Genomic DNA, 25,043 nt, shown 5'->3' on the forward strand with positions numbered 1-25,043 from the left:
GCCTGGTGATGAACCATAAAATGGGAGACTTGCTGTGTGGAATAACATGGATATCAGTCCTTGTCTTGTGTGAGGCTGAAACTTGGTTGAGAATGTACAAACAGAACAGGGCATGGAACTGTATCCCGAAAATTAAGTTATCACACGTTAGAAGAAACCTTTTGGTGGAACTCCCACCTAGTCCCGGGATGCAGGAGGTGAGAAACAATTCCAGGAAAATGGAAATGGATTTCTTCTAAGTCAACCACAAGTCGTTTCGGTACACACTGATGTATAAATAACACAGCGAAGTTTTATGTGCAACTCAGGGTGTGGCGTTTATGTATGATTCAGAAAGAATAATATGAGTTTGTATAGATGGAAATGGGCATTTGGGTGGGGATTAAGCAAGGGCAAAATTATAATGCGTGCTGGGTGGATGGCAACACCTCCTTTTGCCTATATCAAGGCTGTTCAGAGAAAACTCTGTGATTACTGAGTATGGTGAATCCTTAATCTGGTTTAAGAAAAAGTTATGGAAGTAAAAGTTGTTGACAGGCTGACACTCCAGGTTTTAGAGGAGAATATTTTAAATGAACATTTCAGCTCAGCAAAGGAATTTCCTTATGACATCCTAGTCCCTGACCCGATGCCAAGTGGCCATGTATTTTCTATGGTTAAGGTTTATGAATTCTGGCAAAAAGAACAATTGAATTGATTCAGTGTCCACTCAGCTTGGATGGAAAAAAAAAAGCTGCAAAAACAAAAACAAAAACAGATTTCTGGCAGCTGTCCTCAAAATCCTCCTACACAGCTGATTACCGACAGGATCAGCCACTGGGAGCCACATTCCCCCGCACAGCAGCTCTCACTGCGCCACCGCGGGTGGGTGTCCAGGACCCAAGGGCGCGCAGCTGTGCGCGGGGTTCAGGTTGCCCAGCGAGCGCCTGGCAAATGGCAATTTCTGATAACTGGGGACTGCCCGTGGCTTCTGCAGGCAGGGCCAGTGCGCTCGAGCTCATCAGCCAGGCGTGTGGCAGGCCAGCGCGGCCTCCCAGGGGGAGCACAGCAGGGGCCTCCTCGGGTGTTTATTTTGCACCCCAGCTCCGAGGTAGAGGGGCAGGTGAGAGCTGATGTCAAAGCCAAAAGGTAGGGCTTGGAACGTTGATGGGAAGATAAATTGTGGCAGAGCTGTGCGAAGAAGACCTGCCTGGCTCCCGGACTCGTGTTGTCTTTGGAGCGCGGCTGCTACAATCTGCAGGGACGTGACGCGCCGGCCTCCTGCCGCCTCCCCACCCGGCGCAGGAGAACCGGGCGGCCCGCGGGTCACGTGAGCGGGGCCACCTGGGCGCCTGCAGCCCCAGACGTGTAATTAGAGGCTCCCGGCCGGCGATGCGCGGGCAGGTCCCGGCACGCGTCGGGGCCCGTGGGCGCGCGCTCGGCCTCCCCGGCTGGCGAGCCCCGGGTCCCCGCCGCCCGGAGCCGCCACCCGTGACCACAGCGGCCTGTGCCGGGGACGGGGCTCAGGCCGGGGCTCCCGGGCCTGCGGGACCCGCACCGCCGGGGCAGCTTCCCTCCCGCGGGCTGCGCCCGGCCCCGCGGCCCGGCGGGAGACTCGCGGGTTTCCACGGAGGGTGCGCGGAGGGTGCGCGGCGGGAGGCGCGGCCCGGCCCTCGTGCTGTGAGCGCAGACGCCGGCGGGAAGCGTGCGGTGAAGATGCGCCTTTGAGGGGCATCGAGAGACGTTTATTGCCCAGGAGCCCCCCTTCTGCATCGGGGTGCAGTCAGGTTGGCCGAGACAGTCCACTTCCCAGCCTGCTTCGGCCACACCCCGTTTGCTCCTCTCCTCCGCCTTTTCAGTAGTGGGAGACTCAGGGGCAGGTGTATGTGGGGTCACCCATGCTGCTTTAGTGGGTGGCTCCAGGCTTGGGTGTCCAGGCGTTTCTGGAACCCCAGGGTGAGGGCAGGGGAGAGGCGCCAAGCCTAGGCCTGAGAGCAGTTCCAGCCCCACAGATGAAAACCAGTCCCCCTTCCCCACCAAGCCGCTCCCTCCTCAAACCCCTGACTGCCCAGGGGTGGGGGACTCTGAGGGACGAATGGCCGCCGGACCTGCAGGGAGGAGGAGGTTCCAGGTGCAGAGACAGCAGCGCCCAGTGTGTCTGCCGCCCTGAATTCTGGGCAGAGAACATGAAAGTGGGGAGAGCTTGTTTAAACACGCTCTGGAAACAGCCTCAGCGGCTTAGGCAGAAGGATCTGGAAGTTCGATACATTCAAGTGAAAAGAAAGCATGAAAATTCACACCCACACACCATCAAGTAGCATTAGATCTGCCCGAATCACATTATTTCCCCTAGTTGCAGGGACTCAAGACGAGGCAAGCCAAGTCCAGACACACTCGAATTTTCCTCCCTATTCTGTCCTTTCCACTTTCCCCAAATAAAGCCCCAAAGCTTCACTTAAAATCTGTGTGCTTTGCACGCGGGCAGAAGGCCCCGGGCGTGTGCTGGAAGGTCTGAGACGGAAACACACCTCCCAGTGCATTTTCCTCTGAACCAAACTGACTCTCTTAAGGGCTATTCAAGAGGCCCTGGCTGAGCGTCAGCCTCTCTGGTTAGTTGCACGTCTCAGATGGGAGCTGAGGACCCCCCAGGGCGTGTCCGTCTGGAGCAGCCGGGGAGCCCCTGGCCGGCACCCGGCGCAGGGTTTGCGGTCCCCTCTGCTGCAGCCGGTGCAGCTTCACCTTGCAGGACGCCTCGGCAGAGCCAAGTGCACAGGCGTCTGTTTCATCTCCGACTGCCCTTTCCAGAATGTCTCCATGTTTACATGGCAATAGATTTTAAAAACTTGACTAGCTTTCCACAAGACGCTTAGCAGAAAGGTGACGTGAATTTCGAAAGGAAGTTTTAAGAGGACCTGCCTGGGTCCACTTTGATAGAAACTATTTCTAAAAGAGTCTCTGAGGGCTGTGATGTCAGTTTCCTGGTCTTGATAATAGACTGTAATTACCTAAGATGTTATCATGGGTGGAATCTGGGTAATGGATGCAGGAACTGCTCTGTACTATTTCTGAAACTTCTTGGGAGTCTATAATTATTTCAAAATAAAAAGTGGGAAAAAAAATGACGTATGAAATAATGCAGGGAGCTCAAGGAAAAAGCTCCCTGAAACTATAGGTGCCGAGACGGGGAACAAAAATAGACCGTCGCTTACTATGCGCCGATACCCTCCATCTTTGAAAGTTCATTTTTCACCACTTTGCTTTTAGGAAAGGCCGACATGAGTACCTGTTTCTGCTAAAAGAAATCCAGAGAGGATTTTCGCTTTTACAAGAGGTGAAACACGGGAATGATATTCAAACCTTGTTTTGCAGTGGGCCTCACAGAGGCAGGGGACACCCCGAGCAGCAAGCCCGGCCCCACAGCCGTCTGCCCAGGCAAGCACCTGCTGAGGCTGTGTAGTTAGCACGTGCTTCTTGCGGTGACTGCGCGTGTTATTTTAGGTGATGGGCTATTTTATGCGGCGTAATAGGTTGTTTCTCGGGTCTGGGAATGCTTAAAACAGCTCAGTATAAATGAATGGTAATTGTTTCCTCACTGTCCACAGTGTCCACAGAAAGGTGTTAAAGAAACGGTCCTTTCGGACAGCAGGGGAAACCTGTAACTTGATTTTTGACCTACTGACGTGGTTCCCTCGTCTTCAGTCGGCTGTGATTGCTTAGAAGCGTCTGCCAGCCTCTTTTTTAAGGAACGGGGCCTTTGGCAGTGAAGAGACGTCTCTTGCAGGTGGTGAAGGCAGCCTTGAGCCCTAGAGACAAGTAGCAACCTATGGACAAGGTTAAATTTTCCGTAGTGTGTGGAGTTTACCAAAGACACGCAAGATGTGCTTCTAGGGAGACTTAATATTCAACATGATCCACGTTTTGAGTTGAGTTACCCACGAGCCCTTTGACCTTGGCTTCTGCTTTCTCCCTGAAGTGGTCCCTCGGAAACTCTTCAGCGGGAGCTGGTCTCTGTGGGCGGGAACGCCAGGGAAGCTCAGGGGCTTCTCACGTAGCACATGGGAGGTGAGGCTGGGCCGCTGTGGCCGGACGGCTGGCCCCTCTTTACGAGAACTTGACAAGGCCCGAAGAGGCTGCTGATTCCCCACCCGCACTGGTCTCGGCAGCAGCCAGAGGCCTGGGCCTGACCCGGCCACAGGCACGCTGGGCTTCACTTTGCTTCATGTGTGAGCCACGAGCTGGCAGCGGCGCTCGAGGCCAGAGTTCTCGCTGGTGGCGTTCGCACAGCAGCAGGGCACATTGGCTTGGCTGGGGGAAAAATACCATTCTGGAAATGTCAGGGAGAAACAGGAGGGTTGGAAGGAAGCGAATAGGGAACTAGCAAAGAACGGGCTTGACCACAACACAAAGACAAGGCAGTGGAGGAAAAGGCAACAACTGAGGTGCAGAGAGCGAGCCCCCCCGCCCCCCGGGCTCTCCAGCCTGCTCTTGCTACCTCCTCGGCGCCTTTCACAGTTGTTCTCTCTCCAGTGCCGGACGTGTGCGTCCGTCCGTCCGTCCTCAGCGCCTCCTCTGGCTTCTCGTCGACCTGTCCTCCCGCTCGGCGCTGACGGCCTTTCCAACGGCCCTTGCTCACACCTCAGGGGCACCCCCCCATCTGTCACCCCTTCTGCCCTAGTAACTGTGGGCTTCTGTGCAGCGCCCCGCTTTTCCTTCCCTGCCTTGGGGGTCACACCTGATTCACCCCAACTCTTGCGGAATGGCCTGTCCTTCTGTCACCCACCGCCCATCACCTCCCAGCGCTTATCAGCTATAGCCGAGCCCGCGGTCGCCCATCAGGGCCGGGTGGGTCTGTGTTCCCGGTAAAAAGCCGGCCTTTTACCACACGGTTGGGCCGCAACTGGCGTCGGGAACAGGCTCTTTGTTCGTAGCATGCCCGAAGTGACACCCAACTTTCGGATGACTGGGGTAACAGATCAGACACCCACGTACCCTGTGGTAAGCTCCCCCAGACCCCCCATCTTACAGTGAGAAAACTGAAGGACCAAGTCTCCAGACCGCCCAGCACGCAACGGGGCAGGGTGGAGCTGGACTTCGGGCTGGTTGCTGATACCGAAGGTCTGGGAGGTCCTGCCCTGGGGAACCTGGGGGGTGCCAAGAGTGCAGTGACTTGCGCTGGGCGGGGGGGTGGGGGGGAACGGGGGAGTGGAGGACACCCTGTCCTGATGATCACCCCCACACAGCACTCCTGCACCCACCCAGGGCCTGTCCCAGAGCCTGGAGGAGCCACCCCTGCACCCAGAGCTGGCTTCCTGGGGGGGTGGGGAAGGGCAGAGACGCGTTTCCATGGTAACACATTCACGCTCACTTTCCTAATTGCTCAAGGTGGAGGCTCACGGCATTTGTCACCCGAGGGAATCACCCGGAGGTCAGGCACAGCTTGACTGTGAGGAAGTCTCCCCTTCACCTTAGAGTGGTGGCGCTGGCCGCGACGCGAGACGGACCCTTTCAGAAGAGTCGAGGCAAGACACGATGTTAACGGTGTCATAAATAAGTACTGTAACTTTATTAAAATGAAAAGACAATATTCAAAATAATGCGACAAAAATGAACAAAACCCTTTGTCCGACGACGTACACACGACGCAGAATCAGTGCATGGTTCTAAAGCGTGTTTTAACCTTCATTTAGTTCAGACTAAAATACAAGCTTTAAATAGCTCGAATAAGATCATTCAGCAGTTGAAACTGTAAACGGCGCGTCCCACCGCGGAGGGCGAGGCGCGAGGCACCCCCTGCCCCCCGAGGACGGGCGCCTGGGCCTCGCTGCGCCCGACCCCGCGGCCGGCTGAGAGCTTCACAGGCGAAAGGCGCCGCCGTGACCTCTGGCATTAAGACATACTGCGCTCTTGGTCAGAAGTGTTTTACTGGAAAAGCAAACAATCCCAGGAAATACTGAACAGGAACCAGCGACACAAGGCCGGCTTGTGTCGTACCTGCTTATCAACGGTCCAAGAAACAAACACACACAACGTAACACGCGCCCCCCGCGGCCACGCGCCATCGCGGGCTGGACGCTGCGCCGGCCACGGCCCGCGGGCTGCTCCCGGCGGGGCTAGCGGCGACGGCCCCTCGCAGGGGGCCGGAGCCGGGGTTGCAAGGCCAAGTTCTTCACTGATTCTATCTTTGCAGCTCTGCGGAGGGACGTCCAGGCGGAACTCTGGATGCCACATCAACGGCGCCCCCCTCCACGCCACAGACGCCTGAGCCGGGGCGCCGTCCCTGGGCAGGTCTGGGTCTTGAGGGGGGCACCCCTGCCCTCGGAGGGAGACGGCTGCACTAACGCGAGGAACGGGACGGGCCTCGGAGCCAGACATCTCCCAACTCGCTAAGCACAAATAATTTCTTTTGGGGATTCTGATCTCAGCGCTACTTTCGCTTCCACTTGCTCCATGTCCAGTCTCTCGGGAGTCATCTCCAGCTGGAGTTTCTAGAACCCGGAGCAGATGTTCTCTGAGAGCGGCTGCGGGCTGACCTGCAGCTCTGTCTGCGTGAGCCACCTGCACACCTGGGCCCCCACGCCCGCTGAGGAGCCCCCGCCAGCGCCGCCAGCCTCGGGACCCCGCGCCCACCCCTCTCTCTACACAGAGTTCGGCTTCCTGCTCCTGCTACCCCACACGCTCTGCGAGCCTCGCCAGGCTGGGACGCTGCCCGAGAACCGCCTGTGCCCCCGTGCCCGCGGCCGACCCGACCTGGGTCTACGGTGAGACCACGTAGGACAGGTGCTTGCGCTTGGCGTGGCCGCCGGGGTCCGCCCGCGGCTTCAAGTCCAGCTTCTCGGTGGCCGAGAGGACGCCGCAGACAGCGGGTAACGGCGGGACCGGGGCACTGGCGTGGGCCGCTTCTACCTTCTGGAAAAACTGCTCGAATTTGTCCAGGTAGGCCGGCCGCTCGGGCAGCAGGTAGTAGTGCGTGGAGCTGGCCTTCCTCCCGTCCTCGATGATGGGCAGGATGCAGGGGGCCCTGCCGGCCGCGCCCTCGCTGTTCTGTCTCTGCAGGGCTTTGCTGCTCACGTACTTGGGGTCCGGCGCGAAGCTCTGCGTCGGGGGCATGACCCCGTTGAGGTAAGACGGAAGGCTTTTGGGACTCGGGGTGCGGGAGCTGCCCCGAGACAGGGGTTCTCTCGGGGGCACCTTGGGGGGCCGGTCCTCGTCGCTGTAGGTGCTGGAGGCGACTTCTGCCGACCACCTGCGGTAGTCGGGCTTCACCGGCCGCGGGGGGATGGGGACCCGGGGGGGCACCTCCGGCTTGTCCTCGTCCGAGTGGGGGGAGGCGCGCGGCGCGCCGCTGGCCCCGCGGGCGGCCGGCTTGCTGAAGGAGCCGGCGGGCCCCGAGTGCGAGCGCCGCAGCCGGCGATGGGCCTGCGCGGCGGGGGCCGGGGCCGGGGCCGGGGCCGGGGCGGGCTCGCGGCTGAGGTCGGCCTCGGAGGCCGCGGGCGTGTCGAAGTAGGCGTAGTTGACCTGGCCGCAGCCGCGGAAGCTGCGCCGGCCCGGGCCGTCCGCCCTGAGCCCCGCGGGCGCGAGCAGCAGCGCCGTGTCCGCGCCGGTGAGGAACTCGACCTCGCTGTCCGCCTCGCTGTCCGCCGCGCCGTCCGCCGCGTCCAGGCCCGGGGCCTCGGCGCCGGGCAGGGGCGGCAGCGGCCGCGCGCCCCGCTCGCTCGCGGGCGCGCCCAGGCCGGGCCCCGGGCCCAGCGGGCTCTTGCCGGGCGCGGGCGGGGGCGAGGGCGCGCGGGCCGCGGCCACCACGAGCCGCCGGAAGCCGCCGGCCAGCGGGTCCTCGTCGCGCTGGCCCCGGTCTTCGCCCGGGGCGAGGGTCAGGGCGGGCGAGCTGGGCTGCTGCGGGGCGCCGCTTTCGGCCAAGCGGCGGCCACTCGTCCGCGCGGGCCTGGGGGCGTCCCCTGCAGGGAGAGAGAGGTCAGCCGGCCCCCCGAGAGCAGCCGGCCCCCCGGCCCCCCCGAGAGCAGCCGGACCCCGCCCCGCGGGAGGCGGACCCCACCACGGCCGGCAGTTCACGGGGACACCCCGGCTCCAGCCTCGCCAAGCGGCGGCCCCACCAGGTCGGGCCCGGGGAGGCGGGAGGCGGGACCCTGCGGGCTGGAGATTCCTGCCGGGGGTGGGGGGGGGGCTCGGCCCCCCAGGACTGGAGCCCTGGCCCGGCAGGGAACGGGGCCGTCGGCCGCCACTAGGGGTCAGGCTGCGGCCGGCAACGGCTCCGGCCCGGGGCCAGGGACCAGCGAACGGGACCAGACCCTCCCACGGGGCTCGCTCCTCCGCCACCCGCAGGACACGCACCGAGAGCCGCCAGGCGCTCCTGCGCGGCGGGGTTCAGGCTGTAGGCCACGGCGATGGGGTCCATGTTCAGAAAGTGTCTGCGAGGAGGGAAGGACACGGTGGTCACGCCAGGCCAGCAGGCCCCTCCCGCCGCGCTGCGACAGCCCGAGCGGGCAGCCCCCCGGCCCCCTGCCCGTCCTTACTTTTCAAACCCACTGCGCCCGCCCCAGCAGGCCTTCATGCCCCCCAGGGCCTGGCTGTCGGGGAGAAACCCCGTCTTCAGCGGGGTGCGCAGCTCCTGAGCAGCCACGCCTGCCGTTGACATCGTGCTCCTGAGCAGCTCCAAGCCGGGGAACAGGCGCTCAACCTGTGGCTTTCATGCCCTGGAGGGGAAGCGGGAGAAAAGGAAGGGTGAGCGGGACCCTTGGGACAAGCGGGTGACCCCGGCAGCTGGTGGCAGAGGATGTGGCAGGATGCGGAAGAGCAGATGGCGTCACATGTTCCTGCTCCTCCTGAAGGTTGTCACGGGCAGGCGCCACACATGCCGCCTTGGTAAGTACAAATCCCAAGAGCTGAGATGCTTCAGCAACATGAGGATTAGCCCATGTCCAGCGGGAGGCCTCCTGCCTGCACAGCCTGACTGCGCAACAAATCACTCACTCGCCAAGACACACCGACATGTCCCTCACCGTCTACAGAACTGGCCCTCACGTGAGGTTGCACAGGCCTCCCACTGAGGTTGCGCTAGGCATGAAGCTAACTTTCCCCAAGCTCAAAGCTTTTGTTAGACGTGACGTTCCAGAGCCGCTCAGCCCACAGCCAGGCATGCGCCTGGCCCCTCTCTGGCCCGGCCACAGGAAGACACAGCTGCAGTTATTACTTGATCAAGAATAAAGAAATATTTACATATGAAGATACTAATTGCATTACCCTGTAAAAATCAAGTTCTGCAAGATCGCTGGCTTCAGCCTAAGACCGAGGCCAGCTTCCCCTCCCTTTAAAGACAAACTCAAAGGTACATTCTTCACATTCTCCTCTCCAAGTGTCTGGTAATTCAGGCCTTGCCTAGCTGCGAGGCACAGGTTACAAAGGCCGAGGGAGTCCATTTTTTTCCACCAGTTGTTCTTCAACTTTTGGAACCCCTCTCCCCGGTCAGATGTCAGTCTGGAGCCCCCGAACCCCCACAGCCTCTTTTAAATTGTCCTTTTCCTATACGTCACAGCACGGACCCAAGGTCAGCGTGTTGGTCAGCTCGCGCCCCCTCCACTCTCTCCTCCGCATACATTCAGGTTTGCTTAGAGCAAGTCCAGGACTTTCTTCCTTTCAGCCACCAGGTCACACCTGCCAGCGAGCGCTGTGTGACACTGGCCCCTCCGGGGTGTCGCCCACCCCGGAGGTGCTCTTGGCCTCTTACTAAGCATCTGCACATCTGCCCAGAGCTAGGGACTGAGGACGACACCGAGATGAGGAAGCTGGGTGCTGGGGGGGCACCCGTGTTCTCTTCTTGTTGGAGGTACGAACCTGCCACCCCCATCACACCGTGAGCCCAGGAGAGCGGCTCTGCCCCAACCAGCGACCCCCGGCAGTGGGTACTCCGCACGAGGATCCAACGGCTGCCCAGCGCGTCGGGTCCTCATCAGCAGCAATACCCACTGATGGCTGCTATATGCAGGCGGTGTCTTCAAAGAGCTGAAAAAACACTCCGCAAGGAGTATTTTTTTTTTCCCCCACATCAAAGGAACACAGAGCTGGTGGCGACAGCAGGAAGACGGTGCCGAAGGCTGGTTCTCAGCCTTTTAGCTTCCTAAAGGCATTTGTCTTAACCTTCTAGTCAGAGACTTAAATGGGCTTCAAACAGGACCCCAAATAGTCGAGCGTCATTTACTTTTCCTCATCCAGTCTCAGAGATGTGACGAAGAGAAAAAACCGCCATTTAGGACATGAGGTGCCTGGGAGGTCTTTATTTTGGAGGGTTGCTCTTGAGATTATTGAAAGGAAGCAAATGTGTCTTGACTTTACCCAAATCAAGTAAGACTATTCCAGAACTGCAAAACCCTGACTTTTAAAGAAGCTGCTAGGCCCTCCCCAGGACCCGAGCGGGGTCTGGTGCTGTCTGCAGGCAGCGGCAAGACGGGGTTGTCTGTGGGGCCAGAGAGGACGAGGCGCGCGGTGTCGGCAGCCTGAGCACACGCCTGCAGACGCTGTCCAGGTCACGGCCGCGCTGCGGGCCTCGGCCCAGCCCCCGCCTGCCTCCCGTGTGTCGGCCTCCTCGGCCTCCTCTGCCGGCTGCATCTGCGCTTTCAGCAGAGGGATTGTGCGACCAGCCCGACGCTGCCTCTGAACGTTTCAATGGTCCCTTGAAATTATTTACATGTTCTAGAAAAAGTTATTTTTTTATGCATTGTTTCCATCACCTACTTGTTAGCTTTCTTAAGAAAAAAATTTTTTTAGCATAGAAAGAATGGTGCCGGGGAGCGGGCGGCCGCGGCCACAATGAGGCCTTTGTGTGCCCACGGGAGGTGACCGGCCTCGGTTCCAGCGCGGCGTTGTGAATGGCCGGTTATGAAACCTCGGGACCCGCGGCCGGGAGGGAGACGGGCATCGCCCGCGCTCCCCGCGCAAAGAAACTTCAAACCAGGGTCCCGGCAGGCCAGGAAGGCAGCGTCCCCAGGGCAGCACGCAGCCTTCGTGCTCGGCTCCCCAGAAAGCCCCACGGGCTGCTGCTCACACCCCGACCCAGCCTCGCGCCTGGAAGAAGTGCTGCCCCGTGGGGGCCCTCCGATGCCAGCCAGCTCCCCACACACTGTGGACAGCGAGGGGCACGGGCGTGAGCACGCGAGGGGTCCTGTCAGGCGCACAGTGGTGGAGGGGAGGCCCGTCGGGGATCGCCAGGCCTCGGGCACGCAGCTCTTAGCCTAGAAGTCCCACCTCGTCGCGAGCCCTCCGGTGTGTCCAGCACGCAGCTGGTGCCCACCCCAGGCGCAGCCACATTCTCCTGCTGACATGACTTGTTTTTTTTAACCCAGGAACAATAAAGCCAGTCTGAAGAGCAGTGTCTCTTGAGGCGCTCCTTTTATGTCCACCCCAGAGTCCTGATCCTGCCCCCGGCCCCGCAGACAGCCCTGGTGCAGACGCCAGGCGGGCTTCCGCTCTGGCCCCTGTTGTCTGGCGATTATCTTTCCACCTGGACGGTCCCCTGGCATGTGGACTTTACAAACCGACCCCTCCCCCTCGCTCACCCAGCCCCCTCCCAAGCCCGTTCCGGCTGTGAGCGCATCCTGTCTCCCAGGGGGCCGGGTCTGTCCCGCCGCCTCCCTCCACACCACACGCAATGGCCAGGCCCCACAGCCACTGCCCACACACCGGCCCCGAGATTCCCGCCTTCCTTCTGAGGGGAACGGGTCACTCTTCTGACGGAAGCGCCTCAGGCCTGCCCCGAAAGACCCTCCTCAGCCTCCTTCAGGCTCTAGCTTCTTCCTCTCTCCCCAGTCCCAGCCAGGACCCACCTGGCCCGCAGGCCGCCTCCCACTCTCCTCTCCCAGGAGCCGGTGCCGCCCCTGGGGTCCGGGGTTGTTCTTACAGATCCCCCACCCCAGACTTCTAGGCCAGGGCTCCATTTTGCCCTGCAGATCCTGGGGTCACTCATGGCTCCTCGGTGCTGGTTAAATGCATACTGAGAAGACACCCAGCTCGTTACAGAAAGCCACAGAGAGGCTCGTGGGGAAGCGGGGGACCTACTGTGCTCGGACCGCCCCTGTCCTGAGCCCGCGCGGGGCAGGTCAGGGAGCTCACTAAGTTCATTTCCAAAATCTGAAAGGAACAGTCAGGCTGGGCTGAAAATGATGAACTTCCGTGGTTAACAAAGTAACTTTCTAGGTGGGTTTGTTACTGTTACTCCAAGCAAGTAAGGGGGCTGCTTTCTGCCAACAACCAACTTCACACTATTCCTTCTGGATTCCAGCGCCTGGGGGGTTTCTGCTGCTACCTTCAAGATCACTCGCCTTGGAAAGAAAGAAAGGAAGGGCCGCGCCACAGCACATCGCGCTCTCCTGATCCAGGTGGAGCTGCTGCAGGCTTTCAGCTTGAGGCCGGCTTCTCCCACCCTGTTCTCCGTGTGTGTGTGCGCGTGTGTGCGCGCGCGTGTGCACACACGTTTAATCCAAAGCCAGGCTACCTTCAGACAGTAACCCAGATAGGCTCACCTTGCCACTAGATCTCATTAATGAAGCCCAGACCAGCCCCAGCAGGAGGGGCACATTTTTGTCACACAGCTCACGCGGTCCTGCCCAGCGCTTCCTGATTTAAAAGTGTGATGTAATTTCCTCCTTTCAATCTGGTTTTAGAACCTGATTTCTGTTTATTCAGAGTGATAAATGGTCTTTTCAGCTGCATTTAACAATTACCTACAGAACCACTTCCAGGCTGAGACACAGCAGGTAACCGGATCTGTGGGTCAGAATGTGTGGAGAGTGGCTGGTCTGGGGCCACGACCAGCCCCGTGACATTAGATCCGCCCCCAAATGCAACTGCATGTGTAACTTCACTTTGAAAATGTCTAAAATAATCACCTTTGGGGACATGAAAACACAGTAACGCCCCCCGCGACTCGCGTGCGAGCACAGGGGCCAGCTCCTGGCCACACGGGACGGCGCGTCAGCCGTGTCACCGTCTTCGCTGTTTTCACTGGGAGGAAACTTACTGGTTTGCTACTCATCACACACCCTCAGTGTCTACGGCACAGTGTTGCGGGACCCGAGTCTATCTAAGGAAAGCAGAAGATTCTACAAAATCAAAGCCCCTAAAATTCAGGGGTTTCCTGACATTTCCCTTCAGTCTCCAGGCCGGGGGAGAGGAAGGCAGGAGGAACAAGTGAGCAAAGTCCCCGCAGCGCGCCCCGCCACGGAGGCGGGCGAGGGCCTTCGGAAAAGATGACTGACGTTCTTTCAACCCCGAGTTTGAAAATGTAATTAAAATACTCCTACGTGGACTCAGAGCACGCCGGGCGGCGTCAATAAAGACGAAAACGCAGCTCAGCGTGGTGGAGACGGCCCCTCTGTCTCCCACCACTCGCTCCTCGCGACAGGGAGTGTCAAAACCCAAGTCACGAGACGTCATCTGCCGCCCTGGGAATGCCGTCCGGCTGAATGTTTTAAGAATGGCCAGTCAAGAAACCCCATTCCACCGACCACCATAATCGTCGCCGAAGGCCTCTGGCCCGCTCAGTTTCCTACCCAGCTGTGGGGCAAGGGCAGGAACGAGCCTTCTGTCCTGCTGTCCCTCCGCGGGCACTCTCCGCACCGCAGGACAGGCCGTGAGGACGGGCCCGCCCTCTCGCCTCAGACAGGCGCGCCGGATGCCGCTGCGCGCAGGGCCTGTGAAGGCGAGGGGTCTTTAAAGCTGCACATTCACCGGACTGTTGGGGCAGCCGGCGGGGTGGGTACAATAACATAAACACCCCCAAGGAGGGCCGGGAGCCTGAGGGTCAGTAACTCGGTTGTGAGGGGTGGGGAGGGGCCTAGAGTCCAACCAGGGCGCCCAGGACGAAGCCCAGGCTCTCTCACCCCTCACACTGCCCTCTGCACCCCTCAGGCTCTGCCCGAGGCCCAGCAGATGCTCCACTCTTAAGGGTGGCTCAGACAGACTTTTCTGGAGACTGACTGCTTGCTTAATAGCTTTTCTTGGAAAGCCGTAACACCCATGAGAGTGCCTGTCCACTTCAACTCCCTCAATCTCTAAGTTGTTAGATGCAAATTCGGCCCGCGGGTCCCTAAGAGCAGGCTAGGGCATCAATTTTACATTCTTCGGGCCTCCCTCGGAGGGCGTCGCTCCTGAATGACCCGCCACCACGTCGACCCATTTCAACATGGCCCTTGGTCACAGCAGGTCTCCCATCAAAAGTGTCCCTACATACACCCACCTGACGGCCCCCTGTGAATACAACAGCACCCAGCTCTCGCCCCGGTGCCCGCGAGGGCTTCCTAACTGGAATTCAGATGGAATTTCAGCTTCCATCCGTAAAGTGCTCAACAAACCACAAAGCACCTCCTAAGGCGCTATCTCACTCAATCCCCACGCCACCCCAGTAAGGACAGGCAGGACTGTGACCCCCATTTTGCAGGTGAGGAAATGAAGAGAGGCCGGAGAGCCCCCCGGGAAGGCCACTCCAGTGCTTCCCCTCCGAACCCAGCACCTCCCCAGGACACGTCGTCCCCCGCCTCTCGGTCCGGTGCTTCTTCATTGCAGGCATTCTCCCTGGCTTTCTTATGGACAACGGGGAGACAGGGCCAGGGAGGGACGCGTGGGGTGCTCAGTTGACCTAGTCAACTGCAGAGAGGACAAACAGGCACTCAACTCCTGTTCAGCTTCGAGACCAGGGCTCGTTAGTTCCAGAAATGGTGACCACACGCTTATTTGCCGGGGACTGGACCCCACGCCAGAGGAAAAGAGCCATGGCAGCCGCCGCCGAGCCTCGGTCTGTGGAGGGAGCCTGACCAGCAAGGCCGACTGTGGTGACTTCCAAGGAAACGAGCCGGGTTGGGGAACAGGATGAGGAGGCAGGAGGACATGCATACACAGGTGGGCAGGGAAGGCCTCTGGCAGGGGACTTTCTACAATGGAGTCTAAGGGATGAGGAGGTGGGAGCCAGGAGTATGGAGAGCAGCAATTCAAGCACAGGGAATGGCATGTTCTTAAAACCGCCTGTCACTAGGTGAGTTTCACACACGGGTCTTGACAGAGAGCTTCTGAACAATGTATTTTAACCCTTCCCTTCCCACTTCTTCCTTGGTGAACCTGCAGCATCTTGCAGAATCATGGCGCTCTGCAACGGAAAGACACAGAGCCAGCCAGAGCCTGCGCCTGGAGGATAAACTCACCAAGATCCACAGACTGGTCTTTCAGTGATACTGACCAAGTTCATGGTAAAAGGAGTTGGACTGACGTAGCAAGAATGACTCCCAATGGAAGAATCCTTTTCCCCTTCTGAATCTGAATCCCAGGCCCCTTTCCAACCTTAAAAGTAATCTATCTACTGGGCCAGCGACTTACTGCAACTCCCCCTTCTTAGCTGCCTTTACAAAGCAGGTGTTTCTTGTGAACAATGCCAGAATGCCACAGCTGGATTTGGTTCATCTAGTGCGTTACCCATTAGCTTTCACAAAGCAAGGCCCGAGGATGCTAGGGGAATCCTGCCCAAGAGGTACCACTGAAACATATTTAGATGAAGAGCAGAGTTGTTTCTCTGGTTGAGGGAGCCTCTGACATTCAAATTCCTGGAATTACCCTTGGCACCACCTTCTCCTCCTCTGCTCACCTTTCTAAGGCAACCTGATGGTATGTAGACTTTCAGGTCAGTTTCAAGCATGTCAGAGTGTACCTGTAATTTCGGCAATTTGCTTCGCAAAGCTACCATTAGTATTAGCAGAAAGGGAGTATTATCTGGTTCAACTTCTGAGAAGCTACAGCTGAGAGTTATTTTCACACAAAAATGCAAATCTACAGTGTAATTATACCGTGCAGAAAGAGTGACCAGTGTCTGCCCTGAACTGAAGGTTGGCAAAACAATTCAGACTGAAAAGCCATTTTTTCAATCTGACCTGTCAAAAAATATGAAGTCCAGACATTTCATAACATCCATCTAAAGCCAGATTTGCTTTCTGACCCTTATCAGTGACTGGTCTGAGTCTGCTGAGCTTTAAATGCAAAATATGCTTTCCTGCAATTATTTATCAACCATCAACAATGTGCTGGGCTGCTGAAGACAGAAGCTGCAGGAGGCAGAGTTCCTGCCCTTAAGGAGTTGACAATCTAACATCCCTGTCCGGTCCTAAGCTGTTCAGCCAAGATCTCCACCCCCGTCAGCCCAGTCAGTCCACGGGCACCTACAACTGACAAACAGTCTGAGGAGGGGGCCGGGGCCACAAATTGGGTCTGAAGTCCTTGCTAAAACCCACAGGTATTTCTCTTCAAAGTTGCTAATATCTGTCAGCGAGCCAGGGTGATCAACACACTGCTCACCAGTCACGGTCTGGCAGCATGTTAACCAGAAACCAACCTCTTTTATTTTGGTCTTAGCAAAATTTGGTCATTTCCTGAAATGGGGACCTAATCTCTCTGGTTTGCTGAAGCAAAACTTCACTTTAAAACTGTAATCCCAGAAACGTAAAGAAACAAACAAAAACCAAATATAGCTCAAAACACCGACACTGGGCCTGGCGAACCCGAACGTCTCAGCCTTTTCCACAGACAGACAGACAGACAGCCGCGGCACGCACCGACTTACAGAAGCCCGAGACCGCAGGACACTTGCTCTCCAGGAGAGCGAGAGAGAAAAAGCATTTCCACCTCACCTTTCTTCACCCCTGACAGTTGCCTGGAAACCAGTCCTGCCCTACCTGTGTTGCAGGTGCACCTGAAGTCACCGACACATCTCTTTTAAAGCCACAGTCTCTCTTCTGGCCGCACTTAGATTCATGACTAACGAGCTATTCATATATTTTATCGGGCAGGAGGCCGGTTTCCTCGCGGTGACGAAATCCTCGTAAAGACTCGGCGGCCCCGACGCAGCCCGGCCGGGCGCGGGAGCATCGGGTCTGGGTCTGCCCGGCCGGGAGGCCGCGGGGGCCGGGCCGGGGAGCGTGCGGGGCCGGCCGCGGCGGGGCAGGCGCGCGCGGAGGGGCCGGGGCCCCGGGGAAGGGGGGCCCGCGAGGAGGGGCGCCCTCGGGTGCGCCCAGCGCGGCCGAGCAGGTCGCGCCGTCAGGACCGGCCCCGACGCGGCCGGCGCCTCCCCCGCGGCTTTCGGGGCGCATCTGGGGGCGCCGGGGCGGCCCCCCGCGACGCAGCCCCGCCGCCCGGAGGGGCCCAGGGCGGAGGCGCGCCCGGCCGCCCCCGCCGCGAGCGCGGGACCCCGGCCCCGGCCGCCCCGTCCGCGCGCAGCCGCCGGGGGTGGAGCCGCGTCCGGCGCGGGGTCCCGCGCGCCCCCCGCGCGCCCGGCCCCGCGCCCCCCGCCCCCCCCGGCCGCCCGCGCCCCGCGCCCCGCGCCCCGCGCCCTTACCCCGCCGGGCCGCGGCCGGTCCCCGCCGCCCTCCCGCGCATGCCCGTCCCGGCTGGCTCCGCGCCGCGGGCTCAGGGCCCCGGCGTCGCGCAGGCGCCTCGCCGCTGCCGCCGCTGCCGCCCGCCGCTCCCGCTCGCCTCGGCCGCCGTCGTCGCGGCCGCCGGCGCCCGGCTTTATAGCGCGGGGGGCGGGGCCGCGCGTCACGGCCCCGCCCCCCGCCGCGCGGCCAATCCGCGCCGGGGGCGCTTAAAGGGGCGATGCGCGGCGGGGGCGTCGCGTGGGGCCGGCGCGGCGTCGCGGGCCGCGGGCCGGGCCTCCGGGGCTCCCGCCTCCGCGGCGGCCGGGCCTCCCGCCGGGCAGGTCGCGCGGCGGCCGCTGAGCCCCGGGACCCCCAAGCCCGGCGCCACGCGGAGCGCCCCTTTGTTCCCACCCTTGGGGGTGGGGGCCGCGGCCCGGCCCGGCGGCGGCCGTGGGCGCGGGGACCCCGGGAGGGCGACCCTCTGCGCCGCAGCCCCGGGCCCGCGGGGCCCCGCACCCGCGCTCACGAGGGCCACGGGCCGTGGTGGGGGGCGCAGGGGTCAGCGAGGGGCCGGGGCGAGGGGCGGTCGGGGAGATGGGGGGGCAGTGAAGGGTCGTGGGGGGCGGTGGGGGACAGTGGGGGGCAGCGTGGGAAGGGGGGGCCAGCGCGAGGCCGGGAGGGACAGCGGGGTCAGTTCCTCAGGGTGAGGCCCGCGTGGGCTCTCAAGGGGCAGGTAGGACAGCGGGCGAAGTGGGGCGGTGAGCAGTGGGGGACAGTCCGGGCGTGGGGACACTTGTGTGCGGGTGAGACCCCACTGGGGGGGCCTTTCCCTGGGGAGCTGAGCGCCGCGGCCTGGCCACCTCCACTCTGACAGCTTGTTAGGAAATCAAGGCCAGGCCCTGGTGGCAGCTGACCCGAAGGGCTGCCGCCCCCACGCGGGCCCCCCCTTGAGCTCACAGTCTCGTGTTTACTCTTTAGTCCATGCCCACCTCTGCGCCTCTGGGCCTGGGGCAGCGCTGATGCCCAGAACACCAGCCAGCCTGCAGGAGGAGGTTCTCGGGCCACTGGGTGATGCAACTTAGGCTTATAGTTTAACCGTAAAATAAATAATACAAATGATAACAAACCAAGAGTAACTAAAGTAAGAAAAAAAGCAAACAGACAGAAACCCTCCAGCCTTAACTAGAACAAATCTCCCAAACGGTGCCCTGAATTGAGGTGAGGCCAGAGCCCTCCTGCTGACCTCCTGGGGCTCCCAGAGCCCCTTCTTGCTTCTCAGCAATAATGCCTGCTAGTTGGACATTTAGCACCACCTAATTGGGGTAGTTTAACATATGGAATGAGATTCTGACCTCATTATCAGGTTAACTATTAACTCTGCTCTCCATGAAATGATTTACTTTTTCTTCCCTATTATTTGCTTACATTCTTTTACATTTAATTCAAAGGCCTAATTCTGAATTCATGGCCTCACGTGCAAAAAGGAAAAAAAGAAGAAAGAAACATGATGTCTCCCTTTGTCCCCTCTCAGAGGCGAGATAAACAAGTGTTTGAGGCTCCTCATCTGCCCTTCACGTGGGCTCCTCCTGCCCCTCAGGGGCCCTGGGGCCATTTCCTACCTGGGCAACTTCACAGCAGTCCAGGTCTTCCATCTTCCTGTTGCCATCGCTGCTTCCTGCCGGTCACTTAGAATTGTTTAAGGGTGATGGAAATTCATCACAACGGAGTACTGGTTTTCTTACCCAAATAGGTTTTGTGGTCACAAAACGTGTATCAAGACGCCCCCGTCGTTTTGGTTTGGTTTGTGTTTTCGGCGTTAAAAAGGATCAGCCGGTGAGCTTGCGGGAGAGCAGCTGGTCAGACTCACAGGGGAGCGGTTGCTGAATGGGGACCTGGACAGCTCAGGTTCCATCCAAAAGGAAGCCTGGTAGCATTCGTTCAAGGCACTACAATGCAGCTGTAATTTGTGCTTTGGCCTGATTGGCATGCTTTTACATTCCCCTATTCATTAAACAGTGATAATCACCAGAGCAACCATCAAACACACCCCTTCTTTAGAGAAAGAAGATCAACAGGATACTCACTATATGGTGGTGAGCTGTTTTGGTAAATTATCAAAAAATCGTAAAATCACATGAGTAATATGTGATTAATTTGATTTTTTTTTCTTCCAGTCTATTTTAAACTTGCAAGATAGACATCTCAATTTATTCTTTTTATTTTTTTTTTTTTTTGAAATCCCAATTATAACTGGTAGCTTACTGAAATATGCTTCCAGCCATAGACATACACTATGGCATTCTCAGTTGTGGTTGGATTACAGGAGAAGACATACCCACAAATCTTTCAGCTAATGGTTATTAATGGTGCTTTGTAAAGACATTGATATGTCAATAATATTGTAGGGTGTTTGGGAAGAGTATAAAAGAAAAATGCTAAGCAACTTGAAATAATATTAGCATCTTGTGTTTATCAAGGGATCATTCCTTGACTTAACAGATCGGAACATGAGTTTAGTGGCTTAGGGAGAAAATATTCTCTTTGGACTAAACCTATCTTGTTTTCAGTGGACTGCAGTAAAAAAGAAGTTTACAGTCAGACTTTTTAAAAAAAAAACACCCATCTTTTTATAGTCCATTTAATGTTGAGGTCACTTCCCACAGCTTTTATATTAGCTGATTGTTTTTTAATATTAAAAAACATGGGAAACAGTATACTTCCACCTCATTGACCCAAATAGTGCCTTTACTACGCTTCTTTCAGTGTAGGAAGAAGCTGTCCTTGGAGTGAGAACAGGGGAGATTCTGGCGCTGAACCCTTAGAACCCAGCATTGCTTTCCAAAGGACTTGCTCCCTCCTTCTCCCCCAGTAACCTGACCCCTTAAACCCTTCCTCACTTTAAAGTAGATCTTATTTGAAGCCTGTAGGAGACTAGACCCACTCTTATGTTTATTGCTCGGGCTTATAATTTTTTTTGTATTTCCATAAAGACCTATTTTCAAGGGAGACACTTTCTGTATCCCCCTCAAGCCCCAGAGCCTTTCTTTATGTCTAGCCACGCTGTTAATAACAATGCACCTATTACTATTTTTACTAATGTATGTAAGTGTGTGCAATAAAAAATACATGACGGGAAGAACTGCATTTCTTGCAGACCATTGGTTTAGAGTAACACTTTGTGTTTGGAAACATCCGGGCACAGATATATATCTTTATATATCCAATAAACCGTGTGAATTACCCTAAGACACATGGGCTGATAAGAGCAGAGATGTTTCCATGTGGAGTGTCAGGTCACAGCAGAAGTCTGCACTGAGTTTTCAACTTTTCACCTGAAAAGTAGCACAGGGAAAGATGTAGCATCCATCTTTAAGTCTTTGTAGCTTCCATCTATAAACGTACATAAATGCAGCATAAATAAATAAACGCTGCATTCCCGGGCTGTTTTCAATGGCTCCTTCTATTGCTCTAAGGGTTTAATGACCTTTGGCTTAATATAAATTTTAGAGAGACTATTGATATAGTTGTTTATTTTTTGTTGAACCACTTTTTGTCTACCTAGTGCTCTCTAAAACACTTGATGCTACCAGTGGCTATTGTTTTTCTAGTTGTATCCCATTTCTAGCATGTATAATCAGTTTAGAAAAATTTTTGTCCTATCAATATATTAATTTGTAGAAGTTTCACAAGACGCCCCACCTCCCCGATTTCTTTTAAATATTAATCCGATTTTATCTTCTGAGTTTTACATTTTCTCCCTAGTAAATACTGTATTTCCAATTGGCTGGCCAGTAGGGTGTGCTGTAATCCCTTCCCAAATAAATAAATTAATTAAAAATATTAATGTAAACTCTTCATTAAGAGATCCCCAAAATGTGGTTCACTCCTTCATTGCCCCCAACATAGATGAGCTGTGTTTCCAAACACAAAAGCAACTAGTTCACACACGTGTGCACTGAAAGCACAATGGTTCTATGAAAGCACGAAAACTTTGAAGATGATGACTTCTGTGGGTTTAGGGCTACAATAATTTTGTATTATCTTACCAACTTCATATGTTGGTAATGGATATTCTCTTTTATGCCGAATAATCGAACAAGAAAGGAGGCTTGGAGATGACGAGCTTAGGGCCTGAACTTGGAGTCCAGGTTCTCATCCCAACTCACACTCAGTAGTGTGACTCAAGCAGGTGGCCTAAGCCTCTCTGTGCCTTGTGAGAGGGGGCAGCAGTGGCCCCTGCTCCCTAGGGGTATCGCGCGGATGGATGAGATCATTCTTGTGAAAGTGTCAGCACAGCCCGGCCCGGGTCAGGGCTCAGCCAGTCTGCTGGTTTTTCAAATCGTGGTTGTCATTCTCAGTGTTATTGTGATATCTTCTTTGAGAGATTTTTGAACACTTCTTCTTGCAAGACCCTACGATTCCCTGTTGTTTATTAGTATATAAAACTTTATTTGTCCAGCAAGCCGTTTCCTTAAATGCCAGGAGCATAAATGATTGACCAAGTGAAAGGTCTTGCTTTTCTTTGCAGTTTTTCCACTTAGCAGGCTCAACAACTTTCAGCCAAAGAGAGGGTCCTGTCCTTCGTAGTGAAATTTCAGGCACCGGTAACATGTGGAGAGATATGCTAGGAACGGGAGAATTTTCTTAGAGATTCTGAAGGGAAGCTAACAGTGCCCTTAAGTTGGTATGCATTTACTTGGCAGGCCCATACTTATAAACGCCCACTGACATGTTTCCTTCTAAAAAATACATTTAGTTTGTACTTTAAAAAATGTCTTCTACAGAACTTTTTAATAGGAACAGCTTTCCCATCTTCTCTAGGACAGCAGAATCTGCCCAGTGTGTAGACAGTAGCGTTGTAAGGACTGAATGAATGACACCACTTCCTGGGATTTCTGGCTTGTTTATTCATTCACCTATCAATGAATATTTATTGAACGCCTATGTGGCAGTCCATGCTAGGCGCCCAGCAGTGAGCAAGACAGACACAATCACTCCTCAGAGAACTTTCTGTTGTGGGGTTACAAGCAAGCATAGGAGATGCCGTAACGGACAAGTGCACAGGAAGTTGTAATGCAGCCATAGCGGCCAGGAGGATGCTGTGGGAATACAAAGGAGAGGCACCAACCCAGACCTGAGTGAGGCGGGAGAGACTTCCCAGCCCAAGAGAGGGCCATGCTGAGAACTGAAGGATGCTTTAGCGATGGGAAGATGAAGGGGAAAAGATGCTCTTGGCAGGGCAAACAGGAGATGTTCAGAATATGATGACTGTGAAGGTCAAGTTTACTATCAAAGACAAGAAGGTAAGAGATGAGATTGGAGACATGGAGTAGAGACCAGAGTTTACTTGAATGCCTTAGCTCTGCTAAGAAATTCAGACTGTGCTGACAGTAGGGACCTATCAAAAATGTGCACATTAGAGGGGTCACCCTTGTTGCCCAAGGCATTGTCTGGCTAAAAGAGTTGTATTTGAGACTGGGGGTGAGAAGTTATTGTCTGAGTTCTGAGTGATCTCTGTTGGCTGGGGCATTGGTTCTTCTAACTCGGGACACAGAGACATACACCAATCCTCAGCAGTGATTATGAAACAAACAGAAAACAAGGGAGGTGGCAGGGAGGCACAGAGGTTTTTGGTCAGTTCTTTGGTCTTTACCCACTTAGGGTAATGGGAATGGTGACTGTGGCTCATTTGGGAAAATACAAGTTGATATTCTTGGTCTTCCATAATAAATCCCCTGGGGTCTCCAACAAAGTGAAAATTACAACTGTCTAATAGAAACAGCCCTAGACGCGGGGCTTTAGGCTTAACACTCCTTTTATAGGAGAGGATGTGAACTGCAAATCTATTACAAAGGTTAGATGAATGTTGGTTGACATTTTAGTTAAATTTGCCAAAACATTTGTCATCCTAATTTGTTTTGAGTTGTTTCTGATCTCTTCCTTAGTCATTCTAAGACTGTGCAATTAAAGTTCCAAAGTACATTTTTCCTAAAAGAATGACTGAATAACTGATATTTTGAAGATGGTAACTTTCTTCCTAAGAAGAGTTGTATTTGTGTGATTAAGACAAGCAGCTTACTTTCATCAGATGTGAAATGTACAATTATCTCATTAACCTTGAGTATTGTGATTAATGGGAGTTGTTTGGGGGGAAATGTGACAAAAATGTAGTTTTGACTGATTTTGAAATATAATTTACACACCTATTAATGCTCTTACTATCATGATGTGTCAGAAGGCTCTTGAGGATATCTAGGATAATCGTTACATTCACTCAACAAATATTTACTGAGTATTTTATAAGCTTTTCCCCTCTTTTTATATTTGTATCTATGTATATGCTTCTGATGGTTTCTACTTTTTCAAAGCAAAAGTCAGAAAGATTTCTGCTTATTTGAGCTTTCTGGGTACTTCTGCTTAAAATTTGCGTAGCTATGTTATCAGCATTTGCTCTGTCTCAGAGTATATGATCCTAGTAAAAGCTCACTTATTTTATATTGTCTTAGTACATAGCACCGTTGTTGACTTCCTTAGTCATAGATTTAAGCTTCAGTCATAAGAAGGAAGATTTGTGTGAGTGCAGACAATTTAATTGCTATACAAATGCAAAAGAGTAGTCTTCAAAGCAAGTCTGTAGATTCTATCTCCTTCAGAAACTTTGAATATCAAATAGACTCATTGAACAAATATTTTTCACAAGCACTCTAAACTAAGGAAATAATCATAGAGAAAGATGTTTTTGTTCAAAGATGTTCAATACAGTATTATTCAAAATGAAAAAAATTGTTAGTAGGACAGCTGGCCCACCCAAATGTGGACCACCTATTCAACTAGTAAAACGATACTTCTGAAGATTGTGTAATTGGGCATAATAATAATGCTAGCTAGTACTTTCATAACACTAAGAACTAAGCACTGTTCTAGGACTGTTACAGGGCAACCCCAATGTGAAATGGGTTGGCTTGACTGTGGGTCCTCATCCGTGTGCTTAAAGGGAACTTATATAATGAGACTCAACTGCAGGTACACAAAAAAAGGGTAATAAAGGGTAAGGGTGTAGTTACAAAAAAGGGTAAATGAAGAAATGAATAACTCAGGGAGAAAGAGAGAGAGCTGAGCAGGGTTCCGCTGAGCAGGAACCCCAATAGCCAGCTGAAAGTCACGATAAACCAAGAACCCCCAAGGCCCATGTGTCTGGTTCTACATCAAACCTGGCTGCTTAACTCCACCCTCAGTTGCCAGCAGGCCTCCCTTCGGTGGTGATGACATTATGGGATTTGTAGTCCTTGGCTTTTTGGCTCTCTTTGGTCTGGGGTGGAGGTGGGATCCGTAAAGCCTATTTGTGGAGTTTGTTCAGGACATCCTCTCCCTCCAACAGGACTTTATATTAATTTAGCTTTCACAACAATCCTGTGAGAAAGTCGCAATTACTTGATTGCCCATTTTATGACTGAACTTCAATAATAGGCACAAAGTTACAAAGTAATGGTGGGTCCAAACCTAGGCAGTTAATTCACTTTTAACCACGACAAATTCAACAAATCCTTCCATTATCATGCTTAGTGAAAAAAAGTAGAATATAAAGTTGAATATGTAATATCTATCCTCATGTTATCAGTTAGACTTGTTATTTGCTAGTGACAACCCAACTCAAATAGATACAGAAAA

The 25,043-nt window shown here is 55.1% G+C and overlaps 1 protein-coding gene across 1 annotated transcript; it reads right to left on the minus strand.

Moving 5' to 3' along the window:
• Positions 1–6,732: 6,732 nt before the first annotated feature.
• ERRFI1 (ERBB receptor feedback inhibitor 1) lies at positions 6,733–8,629 on the minus strand (the record flags this gene model as incomplete). The annotated part of the gene is made up of 3 exons (XM_084244058.1): positions 6,733–7,931; positions 8,326–8,402; positions 8,508–8,629. The coding sequence occupies 3 exons, from the start codon at positions 8,627–8,629 to the stop codon at positions 6,733–6,735; spliced, it is 1,398 nt and encodes a 465-aa protein (XP_084100184.1).
• Between the last annotated feature and the right edge of the window lie 16,414 nt (positions 8,630–25,043).

This window comes from Talpa europaea, assembly GCF_964194135.1.
Source record: "Talpa europaea genome assembly, chromosome: 9".
NCBI lineage: Eukaryota > Metazoa > Chordata > Mammalia > Eulipotyphla > Talpidae > Talpa > Talpa europaea.